Here is a 22,288-nt window from a genome sequence, read left to right on the forward strand (position 1 = left end):
TATGTACATAGATCTATTCTTTAAGCACCTGAATAACAATATTTCCCCTAAGATCTTGAGGTATGTTACATATAATACCTTATGCCAGGCCATGAGTGGGTGAAAATAATCAGGGATCATTTTCCCATCAGGCAACCAGAAGGGCTTAGGAGAAATGATCTTCCTGAATGATCACAGAAGAACAGTCTGGGAGGATTATAGGTACCTAATAATGAATTCTTCAGTGTCAGGATGATGTGCCTGGGAAATCCACATGGCAGCCCGTTATATTACAATGGCCTGTCATGGGCAATACACTTCACACTAAAGGAATACTGCAGACCATTGGTGCAGTGAAAAAAGTATATATACTGATAAGAAATGTCGATTCCAAATAGGGGAAGTGGAAATCTACTTCTAGGGTTCATACAAAAAGAAGCACAGCCTGGCATTTTAGAGGCAGCCAGCAGCAATTCCTATGATGGGGTATGTCTACATGGAAAGTATAAGACAAACTCTTTGCTTATTGAAAGCTCTCAAGTGCCCTATCTCAGATCCCAGTCTTTAAAGCCAACCTATTCCTTTCCCTGAAACAATTTATCTTCCTTACCCAGAGCTGATTCTATGCCAAAGGAATGATGAATTCTGTCGGTGGGCCGCACTTCTAAATGAACGATATCATGGTAGTCACAAACCTGATTTTCCTGCATAGGACCTGACTGGAGCAGGGATTATGGATGGTAAATGATGCCATACTGGGTACAGACTGGTACATGATCAGGACACATGAATTGGAGCAAATGGCTGGTATGGGGGTAATCATTATAAAGAATGTTAAAGAAAGAAATAGATAAGGGGAGGAAAAGGATGAGAACATTCTTTATAAACTATAAAATATAATTTGCTAAAATGTAGTTTTATTGGAATTGAACATAGGGAAACCCTGTCTGTCCATGGGCCCACAGTAGGTGTGATAGGTAGGTTTATTGTGCAAACATGGCCAAGGAACACATATGGGATTAATTGAAGGGCAGAGAGATAAATGGCTTGGCGAGCCCCGCCTTTCTTGTTTCTTGCTCTTTGATCATCTGAGCAGTGTGCAGCTGCCTTGCTTTTTCTGTGCCTCAATTTGCAAGCTACACTACCTTGGGACACCTAACCTGTGGACTGTGTCGCTGTAATTTGATGTTCCTTCAAGACCTGCTTCGCCACACCATTAGAATTTACATCTCTTGAGCTGGGGACTGTTGGACCCTATCATCTGGCTGACTGTTGGTGACCTGCCTTGCTGTTTGCTGCCTGTGCCCGGATAGCCTGAATTGCTCTGCAGAGGACTACCCGGCAGCCCTCAAGACTTGAAAGATTGCCAGTGTCTCACAGCTGTCTCACAGGAGAGAGTTTCACTGAGCCATTTGTACTGCTTTATAGATTAATTAACTGTTTAATTCTTATGTTATCTATCGATATATCTACATAAATATATATAAAATTATTAGCATTCTGGTTTTCTTTCTCTAGAGAACCCTGTCTAACATAGTAGGTCTCAGGCCTGAAGACCATTTGCTTTGTCAAGATCTAATGGTTTCATCTCTGTGGTGGGGCTGCAGGATGGCAAAAATGATTCTCCTTTCCCAGATAACTTGTGGAAACCTTGATCAGAAGAGAGAGCCAGGCTCTGGGTTGAATGGGGCTTGCACAGGACCTCTAGCTCTCCAGGGATGTCACAAGGTTGGTTGGAGGGAACTTGACTTACTTTCCCATTATGTGAGATCCTCCCTCTCTCATGAGCTAGGGGCAGTGAACTGGTCCGTGTCCACTGACATCACTACAAAGCTGAGCACTGTCCAGACACATTAAGACACCTAGCTGTGTTGCCAGATGCCACATTTCTATACCCAGCTTGTCATGTATCTAGATCCGGTTGGGGGTAGTGTCTGGAGAAAGAACTATATCTTGCCCACTAGGAAACTCTGTGAGCTAGTCAAGCATACAGATCCCATTTGCCATCTTGAATCCCTTCATAGGTTGGGAGGAAGTCTTTGTATCAGAACCAGCTGTGAATTAGATTTAGGCTCTGTAGTGGGGAAGACACTTACCCGAAGCAGCTTGTTTGACAGCTCTGAAATGTCTTTAGCTAAAAGCAGTCTAGGGTGGCCAGCAGCATTTTGCAGCACTTTGCAGCTCCTCGGATGACTGTCTCTCTTTTCTCAGTGTGTTCACACCTTTCCCCAGCCCCCCACTCCTACCAGCTCTAGCCCCTTAATGACCCTGCACACTCTTCACTGGCCTGGTGGCTGAGTGATTCTTAGAAATACAGACTTCCATTCTCCTCTACTCTTGATGGAGAAACAGATGTGGTGGCATACAATTGAGTGTATGCCGGAGTGTAGCTGAAGACTCCTACCCTACATGTTTAGAAGGCTGCCCAGTTCCTACCCAACAGGCTACGTTGGCTTGTCCCAGAAGCCTGGTCATGTCACGGCCCACATGAGCTTGATTGAGCTGCCTTTTCTCAGGGAAGACACAGTTTGTCCTCTAGCACCTGTCTGGCAGAGACTGACTGGCAGCATAGAGAGCATAGGCATGCCTGGCTGTGATAAGGGTCTTGGAGGCAAATAAACATTTGCGAACCTGGGAACCAGGAGAAATGACAACTCCATTTATGAGGAGAAGATGAGGCATTGATAAGGTACATCAAATAAAAAGCTAACCAAGAGCAACTGGAAGGGGAGACCAGAAGCCACCTCAGCGAGAAGCAGAAATAGGAGGAAGAAGTGTTGTCAGCAGCCTCTTCCAACTTTTGGCTATCATACTGTCTCACCTCCTTTACCTGGGACTGGTGCAGGGCCAATAGTGCCGTCCCTCCTACAACCCCCGTTCCAGACAGTTGATTCTGACTCCTGCAGACCTCGCGGATGTCAGAAGAGGTCTATAGTCCCATTGCTTTTCAATGGCTATTGTTTGGACGTGGATGACCAGGCCTTTCTTTCCAGGCACAACACATTATACCAGTGCTGATTCAAACCTCCAATCTTGGTTACAATTAGTAACCGAGGGCTTTATATTTCCTGCCACCCAGAGACTTCCCTGCAACCATAGACCTGAACAGAGAGAGAGAGAGAGAAAGCTCCACCTTCCTTGTTACTGTCACCAGCCATCTCTGCCTGTGGCACGCTCTACTAACTATATTTTAAGATTTAACACCTCCCCCTTTTTTTGCTTGAATATTTCTCTCATAAGGAATCAACGTCATAAAACGAAGACTCTTAGCCTAGACGTTTGAATATTTAGGAACTGATCATGTAGATGTCTCTAAACATATTTTTGTTCCTTAACACCTTAATTTTCCTCTAAGTAAAATGTTGTTATGAGCCATCAGGTAGCCTGCCACTTATGGTGGCCCTTTATGGGAGGCTGGAACTGCCGCATAGGGTTTCTTAGGTTGTCATCTTTATGGAAGGACATCTCTACACCGTTCTTCTATGGAGTCACTGATGAGTTTGAACTGCCAGCGAGTGGTTGGCAGTGACGTGCTTAACAACTGCACCAGGGGCAAAAAAGCACATAACAAAACCAGCTGAGGTTGGAGTTCTCAGTAAGGCAATCATGTTCATTTATTGCAAGAAGTACCTTCCTTTCTGCGTGTTTCCAACTTGAAGGAATAAGGGGCAACGTTAGTTATGTTTCTTCCTAAATCCTTATAAAGTCCCCCCACCCGCCTCTTCTTCCTGACTCACTCCCCGCCACCCTGTAAAATGGACTCAATGAACTTGGAACATCTCACTGAGAAGATGCCAGGAATTGTCCCTTAAATTTTGAAAAGGACTGTTCATTTGGGAGGACTTAGTGACAAGGTGACTTGGTGCTAAATGAACTGCAATCAGTGGTTCACCTCAGAGGAGCTCTGGTGTCTTGAGGCAGCATGATACAGAAGCCAGGGTGCGTTGATGACGTTCTATGGAGTGCAGCCAATATTACTCACCCCACCTCTCTCTCTGTCTTAGATTTGCCCCTTTTGGTTGTTTGTCCTCACTTTCTCAGCCTCCCTAACTCCTTTTTCCACATAAGGCCTCGGGCCATTTTTGCAGCCACCCATCACACCCACAGTCTTAGGAAAACATTCTGAATGCAGACAGTCATCCCACATTCATGTAGTGCCCATGCCACTTAAACGAGCTCTTGGATAATAATCACTGTCAAGTTGCTTGTCTGTAGGAAGCTGCAGAGCCCTGTGCTGACAAGCCATCTGATAACCCTTCTCAATGATCATCTTTAGTGAATGACAACAAATGACCTGATGAAGGTGACAATGGTCAGGAACAGGGGGTCCCTTCTTTGCTCTGGCAGTGTAAGAATGACTCAGTAGCCGCGCACACTGAAATCAGTTCAGGATGTTTCTGTTCACCATTGATAGAGCTGGATCCAAACTTCATCTAACTTCTCTGCCACTCGCAAGGCTAGAGAGCACCCTCGCCCTTCCTGCATGTCGGAGAATGTGGTAGTAACGTCTCCAGACAGAGAAAGTTATTTTCTTATACCTACTGCCCTTTCCTTTGAGATTTTACTTTCGTGTGTGTGTGTGTGTGTGTGTGTATTCTTTCAGACTTATTGAGTTATGATTCTGCCTTATAATGTTCGAAACATAGCTTAAACATTAAGAACATACTCTTTGTTCAGAACACTCCCCCAACACACACCCCTCTTCTAAAGAGGAAGAATTGTTACAGAAGTTCATGGTTAACCCTCCAAAATTGGAACTTGGAAAAGAGCTCTGTTTCTGGTGGGGGAAGGAGAAAACTTATACCTTTTATCATCTTTGTACCACTGGAATTCTGCCGAAGGAACTGCTGAAGCTTCACACTGCAGGGTCCCCTTTTGGCCCACAGGGACACCTGTGCCCTTAGCTTCCGAAATGTAGGGTGGATCTGCAGAGAGAAGATATCTGAAATCATTTATAAATACATTTGAAAATGAAGAGCCAGCTTCACATACTACTCTTGTTCCTCTCTCCCTGCTTCCACCTCTGCTTACTTGCACTTTGAAATCATTCAACAAATGTATCTGAGAATGGAATCATTTACAATATTGTACTGTATGTACTTGCATCCCTTTCAAAGGAAAAGCTGGGTATTGCTAGCACACATGGCTTCTATTCCCCTCTCTACATACGTGGAATGACCAGGTGTTCAGACAAACCCTCCGTTGAAACTCTTTAACTTGCTTAGGATGATGCCAACTCATTAATTCTACGTGGCATGAGTTGACAGTCGGAGCCTTTAATTTCCGAACACCAGGTCCTTGCCAGAGTATATAACCTCCAACTATTCAAGCCCCATCAAAAACTCAGGTGCACGAAATACTAATCAGGGAGAATTGCCTGCAGGATATACAGATCCGTTCTGCTTCCCGGTGTTCTCAGATGGATCTTCTAATCAAGCCAGGCCTGACTTCACTTCTATACCTGGTCTGCATTCATGTGAAATGTTTACCAAGTGTTCTGTGACCTTCCAACAGTTTGCATTGAGGCGCACAATCGGAAACAAGCACATTTGCTAGTGTATTTCTTGCAGGAATGCTATAGAAGAAGAGATATTCACAGGACGGTGCTGGGGCATCCCGTGGCTAAACTGCTCAGGTTTCAGGACCAGAGATGATGATAGTTTTCTCAAGAAACAAACTCCGTTTTACTCCTTTACCCCTTTGACCCCTTTATACAAATCTGCAAGCAAGTAACGGTTTCACGTTTTGCGGTAACAACTCAAAGTCAAATTCTGGATCCGCAACTAGATACCTTCAAGCATACATTTGTGTTCAGAGTTAGCTTTGGCTTTTGATTACTTTCTTTTATACGTCTTTGTTTGTTTGTTGTTACTTCCTTATGTTTTAAGTTCGTCGTTATTCCCTGTAAGTCATCTTCGTCTTGTTTGTTTGATACTAGCTAACCCACTGCAAATGGTTTCACCTTGTCAGGACCCCACAGGGCAGAAGAGAATGGGCTGAAATCTGTGCCGAAAAGCACTGCCTCATCCTTCTCTGATGAAGAGGCTGGAGAGTTGGAACTTTTTTCTTTCTTTTCATTTCTAGCCCTGGCTTAAACAAACCCTGCGTCCCCTAGGCTACTTTAATGGAGTATAAAACTCCGGCTGACATTGAGTCAAATCTGACTCACAGGGACCCTATATAGGATTTGCAAGACTAGAAATCTTTATGGAAGATGACAGCCTCGTATTTTCCCCTCAGAGCAGCTAGTGTGTTTGAACTACTGATGTTGAAGTTAACAAGCCAATACCGAACCCACAGCACCTTAGGGTTCCTTTGAAGTATACTCAAAAAACAAAACCAGGCTCACTGCCACTGCAGGAATTCTGACTCATGGTGACCCTATAGAAAAAAGCAGAACTGCCCCCGTGGGTTTCCCAGGCTGTGAATCTGTACAGGAGCCGAAAGACTCAATGTCTCTTCCACTGAGAGGCTGGAGGGTTTGAACTGTCAACCTTGTGGTTAGCAGCCCAACTGTAACCCACTATGGTCCCAACTCCTCCCTTAAAGGGTCGCACTGCCATGGAATCAACTCCAATTCATTTGAAGTATCTAACAAAACAAAACAAAACAAAAAACGCCCCTCAAACTTCCTGCCGCAGAATCAAGTACAACCCTGTTAGATGGGGCAGAGTTGCCCTGAAGGTTTCTAACATGTAACTCTTTAAGAGAGTAGAAGCCTTGGTTCTCCGATGGAGCAGTTTGTAGTTCTGAATTTCTGACCTTGTGGTTAGCAGCTCAACGTGTAACCACTATGCCAGACTTTTTTCACTTATAGCAGGAAATCATTAAAGAATAGGTAAGGCTAAGTACATAATAACCTTTACCTACATCCACGCACATTTAACAGGAGAACAACTTCTGGATTATAGCGTTAGCAGATGGGTACTATTCAGTTATAAGAATTCATGAACGGGCATAGCAGAGAAGGAAAAAAAAACCCAGTTTCATAGAGAACTGGGTCAATGTCCATAACGAGGACGTGAGAATGAAGAGGCTGAGGGGGGGGAGGGGGATTGGAAGCTGCTGGACATCTCAAGGAATTTGGAAGGCCGAGAAAAGAGAGTAACGGTTGAGAACAGTGGTCTCTGAAGTTTTGAGTGGTGTACCTCACCTAGTAACAAAGCCAGTCTTGGTGGCAAAATAGTGAAGTGCTCAGCCGGGAACTCACAGTTGAAGCTGTGAGCACACCCAGAGGCTCTGAGGGATAAAGACCTCATGATGTGCTTCTAGTTGGCAGCCTAGGAGATTCTCTGAGGCAATTCTCCTCTTTCACATTGGGTGCAATTGGTCAAAATCATTTTAAGGGCACCAAAGACCCTGGATATATGATCACACTATATTTAAATGCTTATCAATTAATATTTAAATTTCATGCATGCATGCCATGTGCTGCAGCATATGTAATTATTGAAGGATAAGATCAAATGAACACGCTATCAGTATAAGTTCTAATATTTCCCTTTTACATACAAGTCCCCGGCTTTTGACTTCTGACGGTGTTGGCTGATCCAGGGCATGAAAGGGCTGGGGCCAGCAGCCAACGGTGAGTAGATTATGGGAAATTTTAAGACTTGAAGACAGATTATGCAAGTCATGCATCAGATACCATTTAATGAACTTTCAGAAAATTAACTAAAATTTGAGATTACATTACAAGTACTTCATCACTATGATATTTAAAAAATATAACACCAATACATATAAGAGGGAGGAGAGTAAAAAGGGAGGGGCAGGGTAGGCTACGTGAAAGTTTGATACGTTTTCTAAATTGTTGAATACAAAAATGATGAACTTAAATGTACACCACCACCTAATTCACAATAAATTCACACACACACTAAAAAGCTAAAGTTTGGCGTCGTTGCTCTTGAAAGCAGAGTGGACATGGAAAATGAAGATACACCAGGCTGAATTAGCAGTTGGCTTAGCAAAGGAGCTTTCCTTCTGGCTGGCCCAGCAGTATTCTGACTTCAGAGGCATGTCAGGGTAGTGGGGGACACTCACAGTTGACGGTGACCTTGACTCTCCGGACCACTGGTGCAGACACGTCATTGGAGGCACTGCATTCATAGTCCCCCGACTGCTCCCGAGTGATGCCCTGTATTTCCAAGTATTCATCCTCACTAACAAAGCCCACTGCTGCAAGAGAAAAAGAAAAGGTGTGGTCAGGTGGGGGGGACACTAGTATGAACATAGAAAATAAGTTATAGGATATTTATGTCTGCAGATACGTTATGTCTGTAGAGTCATTTCCAAGTTCAGACTTACAAGAATAATGTCACTTCTCCCTCCCTGATCTTTTCCTTAACCTTTTACCTTCAGCTTTCCTTTTGTTCTCCAGTGGGCCTGCTTAAATATTTGTGTTGCTACCTGAACTTAAGCTTCGTGCCCACAATGATTACTGGTCGTTAAGAAGTGTTTAATAATTTTGACATTCATGCAGCCTAAATCTTGCCAAGCAGTCTAGCTTCAGAATCAGTATGGCACCTCTCTCTGGCCTCAAAGTATCAGCTACAAACACACACACACACACACACACACACACACACACACACAAACATGCACACGTAGGCACACCGACCTCTAAAGGGAGTGGAAATGCAACCACAGTACATGACAATTCTGCTTTTAGCATTATATCATCAATTATATATGCAGAAATCAATTGCTAAATGTCAATGCTAGAGCTCTTGAGTAGAACATGACAAACCCACAAGGGGCACTTCACAACTGATGCCCAAACACATGTCTGGCACACTTTAGAGAGCAGGATATTTAAGGCACAAAGACTACGCTTTAAATCTTACTCTGTTACTTAATCATCCTGAAACTCAATTTTGTTAGTAAGATTTTCTAAGCAATAATGACCCTGTTCCTGCTGGTCTTTAGACTGGCTGGCTGGCCATGAGCACGAGATTGTGGGGAAGGCCATGCCATTCAAAGGGGATAAAACATTGAACATTAATCTGACAATGGGTTCCCGAGCCTTCGCTTCCTTGCTGAAGACCGTGAGCAATCAAAATAATTGCCTGCCTTCATCCCAGGGACCTCCTGACTCTTCTGTTGAGTGTGGATAATTAGAATGACCATACATTTCATCACTGAAGTTCAGTAGTTTTAGGAGTAAAAGGAGGGCTATTAATAATTATCCTGGGTAAACAACCATAAACTGAGATTGCCCATGGCAACTGAGGGACATTTTCCAGGCATGGTATACATACACTTCCAATACCTCACAGAGTTGTTTAAAAACGAAAAACAAACGTAAACCTATCATCATAAGAGCACTTTGGAAACTCACGTGCTACACACATGTTGCTTTAGTTTGTAATTTGGCAAGTTGCCTGGCCGCACGGTTTCATGTAGCGCCTGGCCACTTGACCAAGAGCAGTCCCAGAGTCTCTCGTTGATCTAAACTAAAGTCTTATGGACAAGGGAAGAAAGGGACATTTTCCCTCAGGCCATGTCAGTTGTCTAAGTCACTACAAATCTGTCTATGGGGACCAGGACAATGGCGTCTGTGTGAGGAGAATGGAACGCTGAAATGTCAACTTGTATGTGCATTTGTGGCATATAAGCCACGATTGCTCTGCTCTCGGACGGCTCATCGTTTTTGTCAAGATAAGAAGAAAAACAACAGAACATCTATATATATATGTTTTTAAGTTTTATTTTATTGGTGGCTCTTACAGCTCTTATCACAATCCATCCATACATCCATTTTGTCAAATACATCTGTGCGTATGTTGTCATCGTCTTTTTCAAAGCATTTTCTTTCTACTTGAGCCCTTGGCAACAGCTCCTAATTTTCCTCCTCCCTCCCCCACTTTCCCTCCCTCCTGCCCCCTTGATAATTGATAATTTTTTCTTTTTTTATGTCTTACACTGACTGCTGTCTCATTTCACCCACTTTTCTGCTGTCTGTCCCCCTGGGAGGGTGGCCATACGTCAATCATTGTGATCGGTTTCCTCTTACCCCCGCCTCCTTTATCTTCCTAGTATCGCTGCTCCCCTTATTGGTCCTGAGGGGTTTATCTGTTCTGAATTCCCTGTATTGTGAGCTCTGATCTGTACCAGTCTATATGTTCTGGTCTAGTCAGAGTTGTAAGATAGAATTGGGGTCATGGTAGTGGGGTGGGAGGAAGCATTAGAGAACTCGAGGAAGGTTGTGTGTTTCATCCGTGCGATACTGCCCCCTGATGGGCTTTTCTCTTCCTTGTGGCTTCAGAACAGCTTTCTTGTAAATATCTGCCATTATCTTGTTCAACACTGTCCCCGCTCTTTGGTCCTGGTATAAGCCGCCATCTGGGAAGAAGGCAACTCTTGCATTTCCTCATGATCAAGAAGCCATATGTAACCTGCCATGTATATGTTTAGGAACTCTCTTGCCTCTATTGCTGATAGAAGAGCAAAGTAACAGCCCATGCTCATCATAGCAAGGAATTCATAGTTGCTTAGTTTGCACAAAGACCTGGGAACATATTAATAAGGAGAAAAGAGTCCAAAGGTCCCAGATAGACCGAAAACAACTAGGATTAATTCAAAGAGACTCATACTTTCAAATGGTAAGAACGTTCTCATGATCTCAATAGGCTTTATTATTGTTTGGGGTTTTGGTTTTTTTGCATCTTCTTGATGAAAATAAATAACTAATCTTGATTGTGCGCAGGGTGAAGGAGACTCGGAGAGGGGAAGCGTTTTAAATGAACCGAAGCATATGTGGTTCCTTTTGTGTTGTCGCTGTTTTGGTGCCATTGTCCCCAAGCCTACACCTGCCATCTCTGTCCTGGCTAGAAGGCGAGAATTACTGTGCTGAGCATCTTGGAGACCAGTGTTACACTTAATAGTTCCATTAATTTTAAATGGTAGTCCTTGGTATGTATGTGTGGAAATTGGTGTCATATTTTAATTAGACTTGCCCTACACCATCTGAAATTAATATTAGCTCAAATTACCAGTGTAATTTATAAGTTAACAGTGCTGGAACATTAGGAAATAAATTAGCTCTGGACAGCTGTTTCTGGATTGAGCGCCAGTGTCAGAGCAGTGACTGGTAGGACCTTAGGCCTCCTGGGAACCTGTGGACAACATCGCCAAAGTGGGGAGCTGCAAAGACAAGAGGCTCTTTGTCTCTTGCTCTCCTAGCTAACGAAGGCCACCCATGTTCTTTCATTGACCAATGCAGCTATGGTGTGACCACAGTAAGATTTGCAGGGCTATAGATAAGAGATCCTATTCTAGGGACCTCCCAATGGAGAATCATATTGCTATAACTGAAGTCAGATTAAAATTCAAGTTACAAAAAATCAGGGTGATCAAGATCAAGAGCTCTTCAAATATTCCAGGGGAGCTTATGAATCCATGCCTGGGTCAGATGGCAGATAAAACAAAGCTACACACGCAGGTTCATGTCAGAAGATCTAAGCTAAAGGAAGTTACGCGGAGGCTTGAAGTTTGGGGGAAGGCATTTCTGGGTATTCCTGTGTTGTGAATTGCCATTGCATCGGCCCCAACTCCCGGTGACAGCGTGTTCAACAGAAGAAAACAGTGCCAGGCCCTGTGGGTGTGCCCGAGGCTGCTGCTGCAGCCCTGTGGCTTTTGAGGGACTTCCTACTGAGGGGCTCATCTTCTGGCACCAGATCAAACATTCTTTTGCTGTTTTCCATGGGTTTTCACTGGTTACTTTCATTGGCCATTTCCTTTTTTGAAACAGACTAATAAGCCTTTCTAACGAGTCTGTTTTAGTCTGGAAATGCCACTGAAACCTGTCCACTATAAATGACCCTGTCGCCATTTGAAAGCCAGTGGCATGGTTTCTAGACACATGATCATGCAAGCCACCACAATACAATAAATTAACAGTCAGAAAGATGGGTGGTGGATTCCATTGTTAGAAGGTAGGTTTTCACCCTCTTAAGCCCTCCTGCACAAAGCCAATGAGGCTTGACTATCATGTCCTCCACATAAAATGTAGAATTATAGAGAAATCACAATGACTTCATTTGCTCATCATTTTGAAATGTGCACTATGAGTTAATGAAGCAAAGCATGTAAGCCCTGATTTACATATAGTAAAATGCTTAGTAAACTTTAGCTTTCATGATCATTATTTTCACCTTTCTTCTCACTCTCTACTTTGAGATATGCATGGTACAACCAGAGAGAGAGACTAGCAGTATATACAAGGAGGCTAAAACTGTTTGTGGGAAAATTTAATGAACATAATTCCATTTTCCATGAACTTTTGGAAGCCCCTCCCACAGAGTGAACTACGAGGCATGATTTTCGCCATCAGAAAGAAGGTTTGAGATCCTGCTGCAAACCAAGCAGGCAACAGCGCGATCTTGATGTATGCAGTTAATGGATCCGGAAATGATTTCCTTTCACAACTTCTGCTCTGCCTGCGGGACCATCCGTGCTTTACTCTCTGTATGAAGAACGCACAAAGAATATTGGGGGGAAAAGCCAGATTGACACAGTTTACTTCTGTAGAACTAAATGACATTTTTTGTTAAGGCGTGCAGTGGAGACGAAGGAAATCATTTGATAAAGCCTTCTGAAAAGAAACCCTTCAGAGTCAATAGTTTCTTATTTCCTAAAGGAAATACATCCTTGGGTGGAGCAGACACACTCATTGTCCTAAAATATCTCCGTCATGTCCCACCTCTCAGACCCTAAAAATAGCTCCTTATTTCCTGTAACATTCAGTACCCGTCTGCTCTACTGCCTTGCTGTCAACGCCTTTCATAAAGGAGCTCAAATGTACTCACCAATATTTATCCACGAGAAAGGCAACCGTTTATGAAAATCAAAAGTTAGAAACAGACAACTCAATTCTCTGTCTTCCACTTTTATGACTTGACAACCAGACATTGGGCTGGTTCATTCCAGCCTGACCTCCTGCCGAGAAGTTGCATCCACTTCAGACATCCACACTTTCACAGGATTTCCATGGGATAGACCTGCAAATTCTCAGCAGGAAACTAAATTAGAATGAACGAGTTCAAAGCCCTTTTTTATAATGAGCTGGTCCCTCGGTAGTATTTTTTTCCTAATCTGTACAGTTCAGTTAGAATAATATTACTTACTCCCTCTGGCTGTTGTAGGAAACGCAAGATTAGAGGAGATTTCATTTGAGTTGGATCCAGAATCAATATCTTTGGAAGCAGCGGTCAGAAACTAAAACCATCTTGTTCTGGGTAAACCTGCTGCAAAAGATCTCTGTAAAGAGTTTATTTTTTTATTTATTATTTTTTCTCTGTAAAGAGTTTAAAAGCAAAGACATCACCTTGAAGACCAAGGCATGCACGCTCCACGTCCCGGTATTTTCAGGCACCTCACGTGCTTGTGAAACCTGGGCAATGCATAAGGAGAATCGAAGACAACCCGATGCCTTTGAGTTATGGTGTTGGCAAAGAATATGCAACACGTCGTAACTTCCAGAAGGATGAACACATTGGTCATGAAGGAAACTCAGTCAGAAAGCTTCTTTAGAATTGGTGATGAGACTGCATCTCACATACTTTGGACCCATAATTAGGAGGCACCAGGGTCTGAAGAAGCACATCATTCTGGGTGAAGGGGAGAGTCAGTGAGGTGGGCTGACACCGTGGCTGCAGCAATGGGTTCCAGCACGATGGGGAGGAAGGTTGGGGCCAGGCCGGGTTTCCTGCTGTCAGGCGGAGGGTCACAAGGAGCCAGAATGAAGTCAATAGCCCCAACAACAACAATGGCGGCTGCGTGCTATTTGCACTTGTTTGATTTTTGCAAGGCAATCGAAGCCGTTTAAGAGCAGAGACCACATCCTGATAATTTCTGACTCTGGCGGCACCCACAAAAAAAAAGTAATATATATGTATTACAGATTTATCAACTTTTTATATGATTAACTTATCTACTGGTAGACTATCACTACAGGTTGAATTCACTATAAAAAGTCAAGGCCCCTGGGTTGTTCATATAATTCTCAGGTGACTTTATTACCGAGACCATGTTATTTCCGATCATTGCTCCTAGCCTAATATATGTGATTTTTTTTCATTCAAAAACAAACAAAAAATATCAATACTATGAGCTTCTCTAATATGAAAGATTTTCTGTAAATTATGTTGTTTTAAAGGTTTTCAATGATTATTATAATTTATATTTGGTGGTGAGGCCCATTATTGGGAAGGCATCCTTAATTTATCTCTGCAGATCAATAAGGACATATGATTTATCTAAAAGGCCTTCTTTTTAGATTCAACTTTTCAAGAACACAATCATTTTGTTAAAGGGAAGCGACACTGGAAATGTTGAAATAGAGGAAGTTGCTTTGGAGATCACACGTGCCCCGAGTCCCCGAAGGAACTTCATCTTGTTCCAAGTGTTGAGCCCAGCAGTTCACAAGCAATCGAAGGGCAAAGCCTGTTCCGTGTAAGCAGGCCCCATAGGGAGAGGGAAGATCCTGGTATCTGAGTTCATAACTGAAAACAATAACAGCCATGCTTATCATATTTATCGCACCCCAGGAAAAGCATGTCAGGTGAACAGCTGTGGTTATTGGAGAGGAGAGGACACAGCTGTTTTCTTACCTAATATGTTTATGGCCTATAGTCCGGTTGAAATAAAATCATTGGACATCATTGAAAAATACAGAACATAGAATTCCAGACTTTGTGATTTGGAAGGTATCATTTAAAAAATTCAGTTCAAGTTCTGCAACCCCTACACCAGTACTCCTCTCTGCTCCATCCATCCCTCTCAGTTTGAGTCTGGCTGTCCGACTAAGCCTCCACTCCAGGGAAGGCTGTTGACAAGATGTGCCAACTGGTCACCTTCAGGCACCTTGATACGCATCTGCAGGTTGATCAGCTGGAGGTTCAGCCAGAGGAAGGCATGGCGCCTTTAAGATGTTGGAGGAAACTAGCTAAAGCGGCATGTTGGAACCATGGTTCAGGTTCTCAAACACCAACCTCTGCAAGACCGAGGTATTGCCCCTGAGATCTGATGGAGAAAGTGGTTAGGGTCAGCAGCTATCGCAGTTGCTCTCATGAAAGACGTTAGAGTACTGCCAATGAACTGTGGGGAAGTCTTCTTCATTCTGCCTCATGTGAGAGTCGAGCGTAGTATTGGAGCCATGGGTGCACCGTGACTGCCAAGTCACCAGCTAACTCTGTGGTGGGATGGAGGTCTTACAGAACAAGGAAAGCGAAGAGCATGGGGAGGCCTGCAAGAGAGAATATGGTAGGTGTTCTAAAACCTAACCAGAGAAAGTCTCCAGACACATTATTGTGGTGCCAAGCAATTTTGGAGCAAGATCAGCATGCGCTCAAGTGGGCTTCCCACGTCATCTGTGCAACAGTACCAAGTGCAATATGATGTCACTGTCCATGTGCAAAAGGGTTTCACAACAGGATATTAGTATTGAAGTCCCTGCATAAAAATAGCTCTGAGAGTCTAATGCTAGGCTGCAGTGGAAGTAGATGAATTGAAACGCACTGAGTCCCACTGCCCTGGCTGACGGTGGAGCAGAAATGGGTCCAGTCTGCCCACGTAGGCTCCCATGAACTTGTAAGCTGGGAGTTCATTTATCCCCGCTTCAAATTCTTGGTCTGTAACACGACTCTTGTAGAATTATTGTGTTTATTAAATAAGTAAATGCGTGTGATATCCTTAGAACATAGTAAGCTCTCAATAACTGTCATGAGCCTAATTTTATCCCGAGTCTAGCTTTTAAAATATACTTATATATAAAAATAATCAGCTAAGAAGTAAAAGTTTAAAGTTGCATCTAGTTAATATGGTTAAACTATAACTCACACAGCTATAATGCAAATGTGGATTATTTGATTTTGATTTGATTATTTGATACTGATTATTTGAAAGGATGGGCTGTAAGATTTAAACCATGTTTGACACATTCTATGTTCAGTTTACATTTTATTCAAACTGGTTATTAAATATGACAAATGAGAGGGAAAAAAGCATCAGATTTTTGTTATGCTAGTAGGAGATTCATATCAAAAAGTATATGACGCAATCCCTGCAGATGCTTGGACCAGAGACCCTGACTCCTTTCCATGAGTCTGATTTATCCGAACATGATTTTTCATTGGTTCTAAAAAGGCTACAGTAATTATATAAATTTTCTAAAATTACTTCTAAAAATAATTGCATCTAACACAAACAATAGCATTTCTGTTTTTTGGTCTATGGAACCCAGGATGGAAGAAGCTAGAGAGACGACAAGTAGAATAAGGGGGCTTGAGGAGCAGGGTGTAGGAAGTGGGCAGGGGGATAAAGGGGGAGCTGATATCAAGGAGCTCAAGAAGGAAGAAAATGTTTGAAACGGATTGTGGTAGCAATGGTACAGTACTGCTGGATGTGACTGGACTATGGAATAGTATGATGTCTGGATTCGCTCCCAATATAATAGTTAAAAAAAAAAAAAAAGGAATGGCTGCAGTCTGAGACCTATCGAGTTCTTGAGAAATGTTTCTATTTTCACATGAATATAAATATATTTTAAGTTGTTTTTCCTTCTTGACCTTTCCTTTGGAAAGAGTTTTAAATAGCAGAGAGAACAATCTGATGACCTTCCAAGGATGGGCCAATTAAAAAATCTCTTTGAAAAAGGTGTGTGTGTGTGTGTGTGTGTGTGTATGTGTGTGTGTGTGTGTGTGTTAAAACCTGCATTTTTCTCCTGCTATAGTACTGAGGTGCAGATCTTAAACAGTTGACATGAAAATGAGTTTGGACATTAAAACTGGTACCTTCTTGGGAGTCTTAAATAGTTGACGTGAAAAATGAGTTTGGATGGTTGTAAGTAGATATTCATCATTACATTTTCAGACTCTTATTAAAGAGTTTAGCATTGGCATGAGAGAGAGTCCCTGTGGGGCAGACAGTTAATGTGTGAACTAGTTAAAGTGAAGAGTTGGGCATCCAAATTCACCCGAAAGTGCTTCAGAAGCAAGTTTTGCCAACCTCCTGCTCAAACCTCAGCCATTGAAACCCTTCTGGAGGAGAGTTTTCCTGACAGACCTGGCATGTGCATGAATTGCAGCTGATTCAATAGCTTCTTTGTTTCGTTGTCTTGGTTATGCATTAAGAAGGAGCTACAGTCTACAAGTAAACATAAAGTGAGTTCTCTGCTTCCCACAGGGCCAGGTCCTGTGTATCTTTGAAGCCAACTTGGTCCCTTGGTGACAGGAACTAGTGTTCCTTGCTGACACGGCTTCAGAGGCATGGTGGCCATGGGAGTTGGATGCTCGGCACTGTGTGCATCTTTCTGAGGCCTGCCAGTTTGCCTTTGCCTGTAGACCCTCCCTTATGGGTGAGGATTTCAAAGTCAGAAAGCTCACAGCTGGGTATTTGGAGTTCACAGCTTGACGTCTGGAACCTGGGTATTTACAGTCGTGCAGCTGATGGCTGCTAAAAAAAAGTAAAAAGAAAGAAATGAGCTTTTGATTTGTAAACTCAGCCAATTTGATGTGAAAGACATTGATCGGGGATAAATATAGAACTCCACAGTGCCATATTTCCTCAATATCTTGGCTGTTTACTTTCTCTGTCTTGTTGCTTTAATCTCTGAAGATAGTCCCCAACGCTGAACAATGTGAAGACTTTAATGGCTTTGAATTTCCTTGCCCATGTTGATTTAAGGCAATTCTATTTACTTTTGAGGCTCTAAGCGATATCAGGTTCTCCTGACACCATCACACATACACTCAGGTAGGATGTCCACTTGCAGTGTTTTACTTGGACTACCTTATTCAGAACATTCTAGAGAAGGAGAGCAGTTGGTGCCCAGCCCACGTATAGTTTAGCCATGAGTACATTCTCTACAAAAGGGGTCCTTAATCTGAGAGGCTCCAAGTCTAGACCCAAGGGTCTCTGTGTCCCAGGAAATGTTGTTATGCATGTGTGTATGTGTGTGTGTGTGTGTGTGTGTGTTCTGTTCAAAGAGATTCTGTAGTTCCTATAAAGAAGTTTGATAATGGCCTAGGTCACAAAAAATAGTAATACCCACTTTTGAATGACTATTTGATCCACCCCCTAATAATCCTATAGTACCAAATATGTTTCAGCCCTTATATCCTGGGACAGAAAAGCAAAACAAAAACAAAAACCACCTCAAAAAAACAAACCAAACAAACAATAGCCAAAACAACTGCCTAAACAGCACTACAAAATACAAACACCACTACAAAATGCAGCTCCCTGACATCAAGTCAATGGTGACTCATAGTGACCCCCTGTGGGTTTTTGAGACAGTAACTGTTTAGGGAGTAGAAAGCCCAGTCTTTTTCCTGGGTAGCTGATGGTGGTTTTGAACCGCCAATCACGTGGATCTCAGGCCAGCGTGTCTCCATACACAGCCAGGTCTCCATGTCATCACAAAGTACAACTGATGCTACCCAACACCAAACTCACTGCCATGGAGTCAGTGCTGACTCACAGAGACCCCTGTGGGTCCCCGAGCCTGTAACTCTTCATGGGAGTGGAAAGACCTCTCTTTCGTTCTTGAAGCTATTGGGGGTTCAGAACTGGCGACCATACAGGTAGCATCCCAACTCATAACCACTACAAAAAAAGGAATTCTGGAAGTAAAAGTGCCGCTGCTGTATGTTTCATGAAACATTTTATGGACAACGGAAATAATAATTCCTTTGAAGAAGAGGTATGCAGAGGAGGAGAGTTTTGCTTTTAGTCAAAGAACGGAGAGTCTCCCCCACCCCCACCCCATTGGGCTCCGGTAAAAAATATAGGGTTCTTCCCATCCGCCAAAAGAGCCCAAGGTTTTCTTCCTGCAAGAAGCTTCCTCTTGAAGTTTTGCCTACGAATGCCTTGGTGGGTGACTGTGACAAGAAAAAACGAAGTGACAGATCGACCACTGAGGGAGGCAATAAATAGAAAAACTGGGGCGGCATTCAATTGATAATTAGGAAAATCTAATGAGTGCATTCAGTCCAGACCAGAGCTTGAGAGAAAACTGTAAAGTGCCATCAATACCAGGAATGGCCATTCCATCGCGATATTCCCAGTAGGCACAAGGAGGCCAAGTACCAGCCGCCAGGTGGAAGAGAGTGACCGCAGAAACCCATAAGTGAATATTTTAGAATAGTAGGAAGCTTGCAGGAACCCTTGGACCCCAAGAGAAAGGAAGACATGACCCAAAACTTTCTCTTAACAATATTCGAATATACTTTAATCTTTGCAAATTGTTCTCAAAGGGAATCCACTACCAAAGCTATGCTACCAAAGACCACACACTGCCCGAGACCCCTGCGTAGGCTCTGCCTGCTGTTTGCAGGAGCTCTCTGTTCTTAGTGCTCCACTAGGGAGAGGGAAAATAGTCAACCATGCAGAAGCTATAACAAGAGTGCATGAAAGGAAACGTTTAATTGATTTTCTTTCAGTTACATTCTACCTTTGTCCATTTCACTTAAAATCTGAACAGAGGTATATGGTCTGAAAGTTCTGCATGAGATATAGTGCATAATTTACTGGATCATGGCTATTTCTCTCAGGAGCTGGGTCACTTTGAGTATGCTTTGAGCATCAATTCCCTCACTAGTAAACTCTGGCTACTTTTTAAATGCTTGCAAGCTGGCTCAGAGAGTTAAAGGAGAGAATATGTATACGCACATAGATGAGTGACTCCCATGGGATATGCTCCATACATTCGAACGTCCTTGAGTAATACGAATGTTTAAGGGCTCAACTACTCACTCAGAGGTTGCTAGGCAGAACCCACGCAGAGGTTCCCTGTCAAGCAGAACTGATGGTTTCCTTTGGAGAGGTTAGAGACTTGAAAACCCTACTGTGCACCCATGTGGTTGGTCTGAATTGGAATTGACTTAACGGCACCTAAACACAACATGCATTAAATAATTGTATCTCATCGGGTCTACTCCTCTCTTTCTATCCTCTCTCCAAGGTCTATCTGTATATTGAAATCCATTCCCACATTTTAATGAATGACTATGCTCATGATTTCATTTATCTCATTATCCTATAAGGATCTGCTTAACTCAAGGTCCACGACTGCCGAGTGAATGGCCTGATTTGTTACAGTTCACAGACATCCTAGGCTGAATTCATCATCTCGCTTCTCAAATCTGCTCCTACTGTATGCCCTAGTTTCAGCTGGTTGGATTGCCATTTCCCTATTCTCCTAAGAAGACAGTCTCCTTTGATTCTGCCCTTTGTCTCACTCCTACCTGCAGTCGTGAAATACTGGTTTCTACTTCCGTTACAGCTTTTGAATCTGTTCTCTTTATCATTGTTGCTATCTTCCTTCAGGTCTTTATTATTCAAGATGGACTACTGAAGTATTATATTGCTGATGTCCCTGTGCCCGTTTTATTACTGCTATAACAATTGAGCCACCCACCCCAAATCACTGTCCCTGCTTACATCCTGTGAGAGCTCCTCATTGTTCCACGGCAGGGTCTATGTTTAGGCTCCCTATGAACTGTCTCTATCCCTGGATTCTCCCCATCCTGTCGTCCCCATTCTCACTGTCCCCACCAACAAAGTTCCTAAAACACTGGGGTCCAATATGCCCTGGACCATTTGCAAATATTTCTGCAGCCTTCAAAATCCATCTTAGATATCACTCCTTTGAGAAGTCTTTCTTGATATTTAAAGTTCTTAATTTCAACTCTACCTGCGTCTGTTGATTTCTAGTGTTACAATGATCATATTGCTTTGCCACATTCTTACAAGTTTATTCCAGTGGACTCTAACTTCCAGAAAGAAAGATTCTTTTATTCATTCCCACATGTACAAAATCCATAACAATGTCTCACACACAGAAGGCATCACATGTTTACACGCTCAAAGAAGGAATGAGTTTCAGTGGCTACTCTAGATGTCACAATGAATTATTTGGAATATTCTCTGGTGACTTTTAAGAAAATAACATAAATTTTTTTAGAATAATTGTGTATTAGAGAGAAAGATAGACAGACAGACAAGCACACACACACACACACACACACACACACACACAGAGAGAGAGAGAGAGAGAGAGAGAGAGAGAGATAAAGAGCCTCTCACAATCTCCTAAGAATAAAGAATGTCATTCCCCATCTCCTAAAACAGACTAAAACAACCTCATCGAATAAGCCTGCAGTGAATAAGAAAAAAACAGGTTTGACTCAATCTCCAAAAATATCCTTATTTAAAAGCTCTTGTCACTAAATACCGCTGCTTCCCCTGGATGAGTTTCGGTGCCTTGTGCCTAATCAGAAGTGCTCCAAGAGAGCTTTCTCTGTCATCCTCAATTCAGTTGATTTTGTTGTTATTATTATTTTTAATCGGCTTGGTGATTCAGCTCTATCTATATGCAATTTGTAGTGGCCTAATTGCAGGGAATGGGATTAAACTCTTTACCTTCCTGGGAAAGGCAGGGAGAGAGATGAAAAAGTGTTGCCATCAACACAAATTAGGCTTCACAACAACAAAAAAGCAATCTCTCTCGTGGAAACAGTAACAACGAGGAGCACTTCCATGAGCAGTGCTCTGCAGGAAATGGAAGTTGCCGATGGGAAAGGAAGCTTCCAACAGCAACTTCCACAGAGGAAACAGTGAAGTCAGCCTGACCCAGCTGTGTCAGCCCTGCCCTGAGCACTTCCTAGCCATTTATGTCAATAGATCAAATATGTCAATAGCCCTGTGGGTGCACCATGCTGGCTGCCTCTCCTCCCGTCCCAGAATCCAGGTACTTCCATTTTTCACTGGCAAGATTCTGTCCTCCGCCTGTTCTTTATTGCTCCCTTTAAAGGATAAATAAGCCATTCCAATGGGTTACTAGTTAATATGTCCATTAAGTGAAGACAAACAAACAAAAACACTTAATTGATGGTCCTGAATGTATGTTTTCTCTTCTACTTACGTTTTCAAGACTTCATTTCATGTGGATCCTTCCTTACTCACCACCCATCAAAGCACCATTCAAGAAAACAAAGATCATCTCGCACTGGGAAATATGAGGCAAAATACCTCTGTAAAGTGTTAAACGGCACAGATGCCAACTTGGGGACTAAGGTGTGCCTGTTCCACACCCCCCAACGGCTTCTTGTGCGTGCACAATAGGGACGATGGAGAAGGAGGGCCGGGAAACATTAATGTGTATTAATTATGGTGTTGGCATGGAACAAGCACACCAGCTTGTGCGATCATAAGGTGTCAAAGGGATCAGGTATCAGGCATCATAACAAAAAATCTTACCATAGTGCATGATGGGGGGAGTGCGGAGTGGAGATCCAAAGCCCAT

The 22,288-nt window shown here is 42.9% G+C and overlaps 1 protein-coding gene across 2 annotated transcripts in view; it reads right to left on the reverse strand.

Moving 5' to 3' along the window:
• Positions 1-22,288, reverse strand: part of NTM (neurotrimin) — a 1,335,738-nt gene that overhangs the window by 16,380 nt on the left and 1,297,070 nt on the right. For both annotated transcript variants that reach the window (XM_004714205.2, XM_004714206.2), the window contains 2 exons: positions 8,026-8,160; positions 4,784-4,904 (listed from right to left, as the gene is read on the reverse strand). In XM_004714205.2, coding sequence (XP_004714262.1) covers positions 4,784-4,904; positions 8,026-8,160 — 256 coding nt within the window. The remainder of the gene's footprint in view (positions 1-4,783; positions 4,905-8,025; positions 8,161-22,288) is intronic.

The sequence above is a fragment of the Echinops telfairi genome, unplaced genomic scaffold (assembly GCF_000313985.2).
Source record: "Echinops telfairi isolate 266 unplaced genomic scaffold, ASM31398v2 ScPeMD7_5592;HRSCAF=6446, whole genome shotgun sequence".
In the NCBI taxonomy this organism is placed as follows: Eukaryota; Metazoa; Chordata; class Mammalia; order Afrosoricida; family Tenrecidae; genus Echinops; species Echinops telfairi.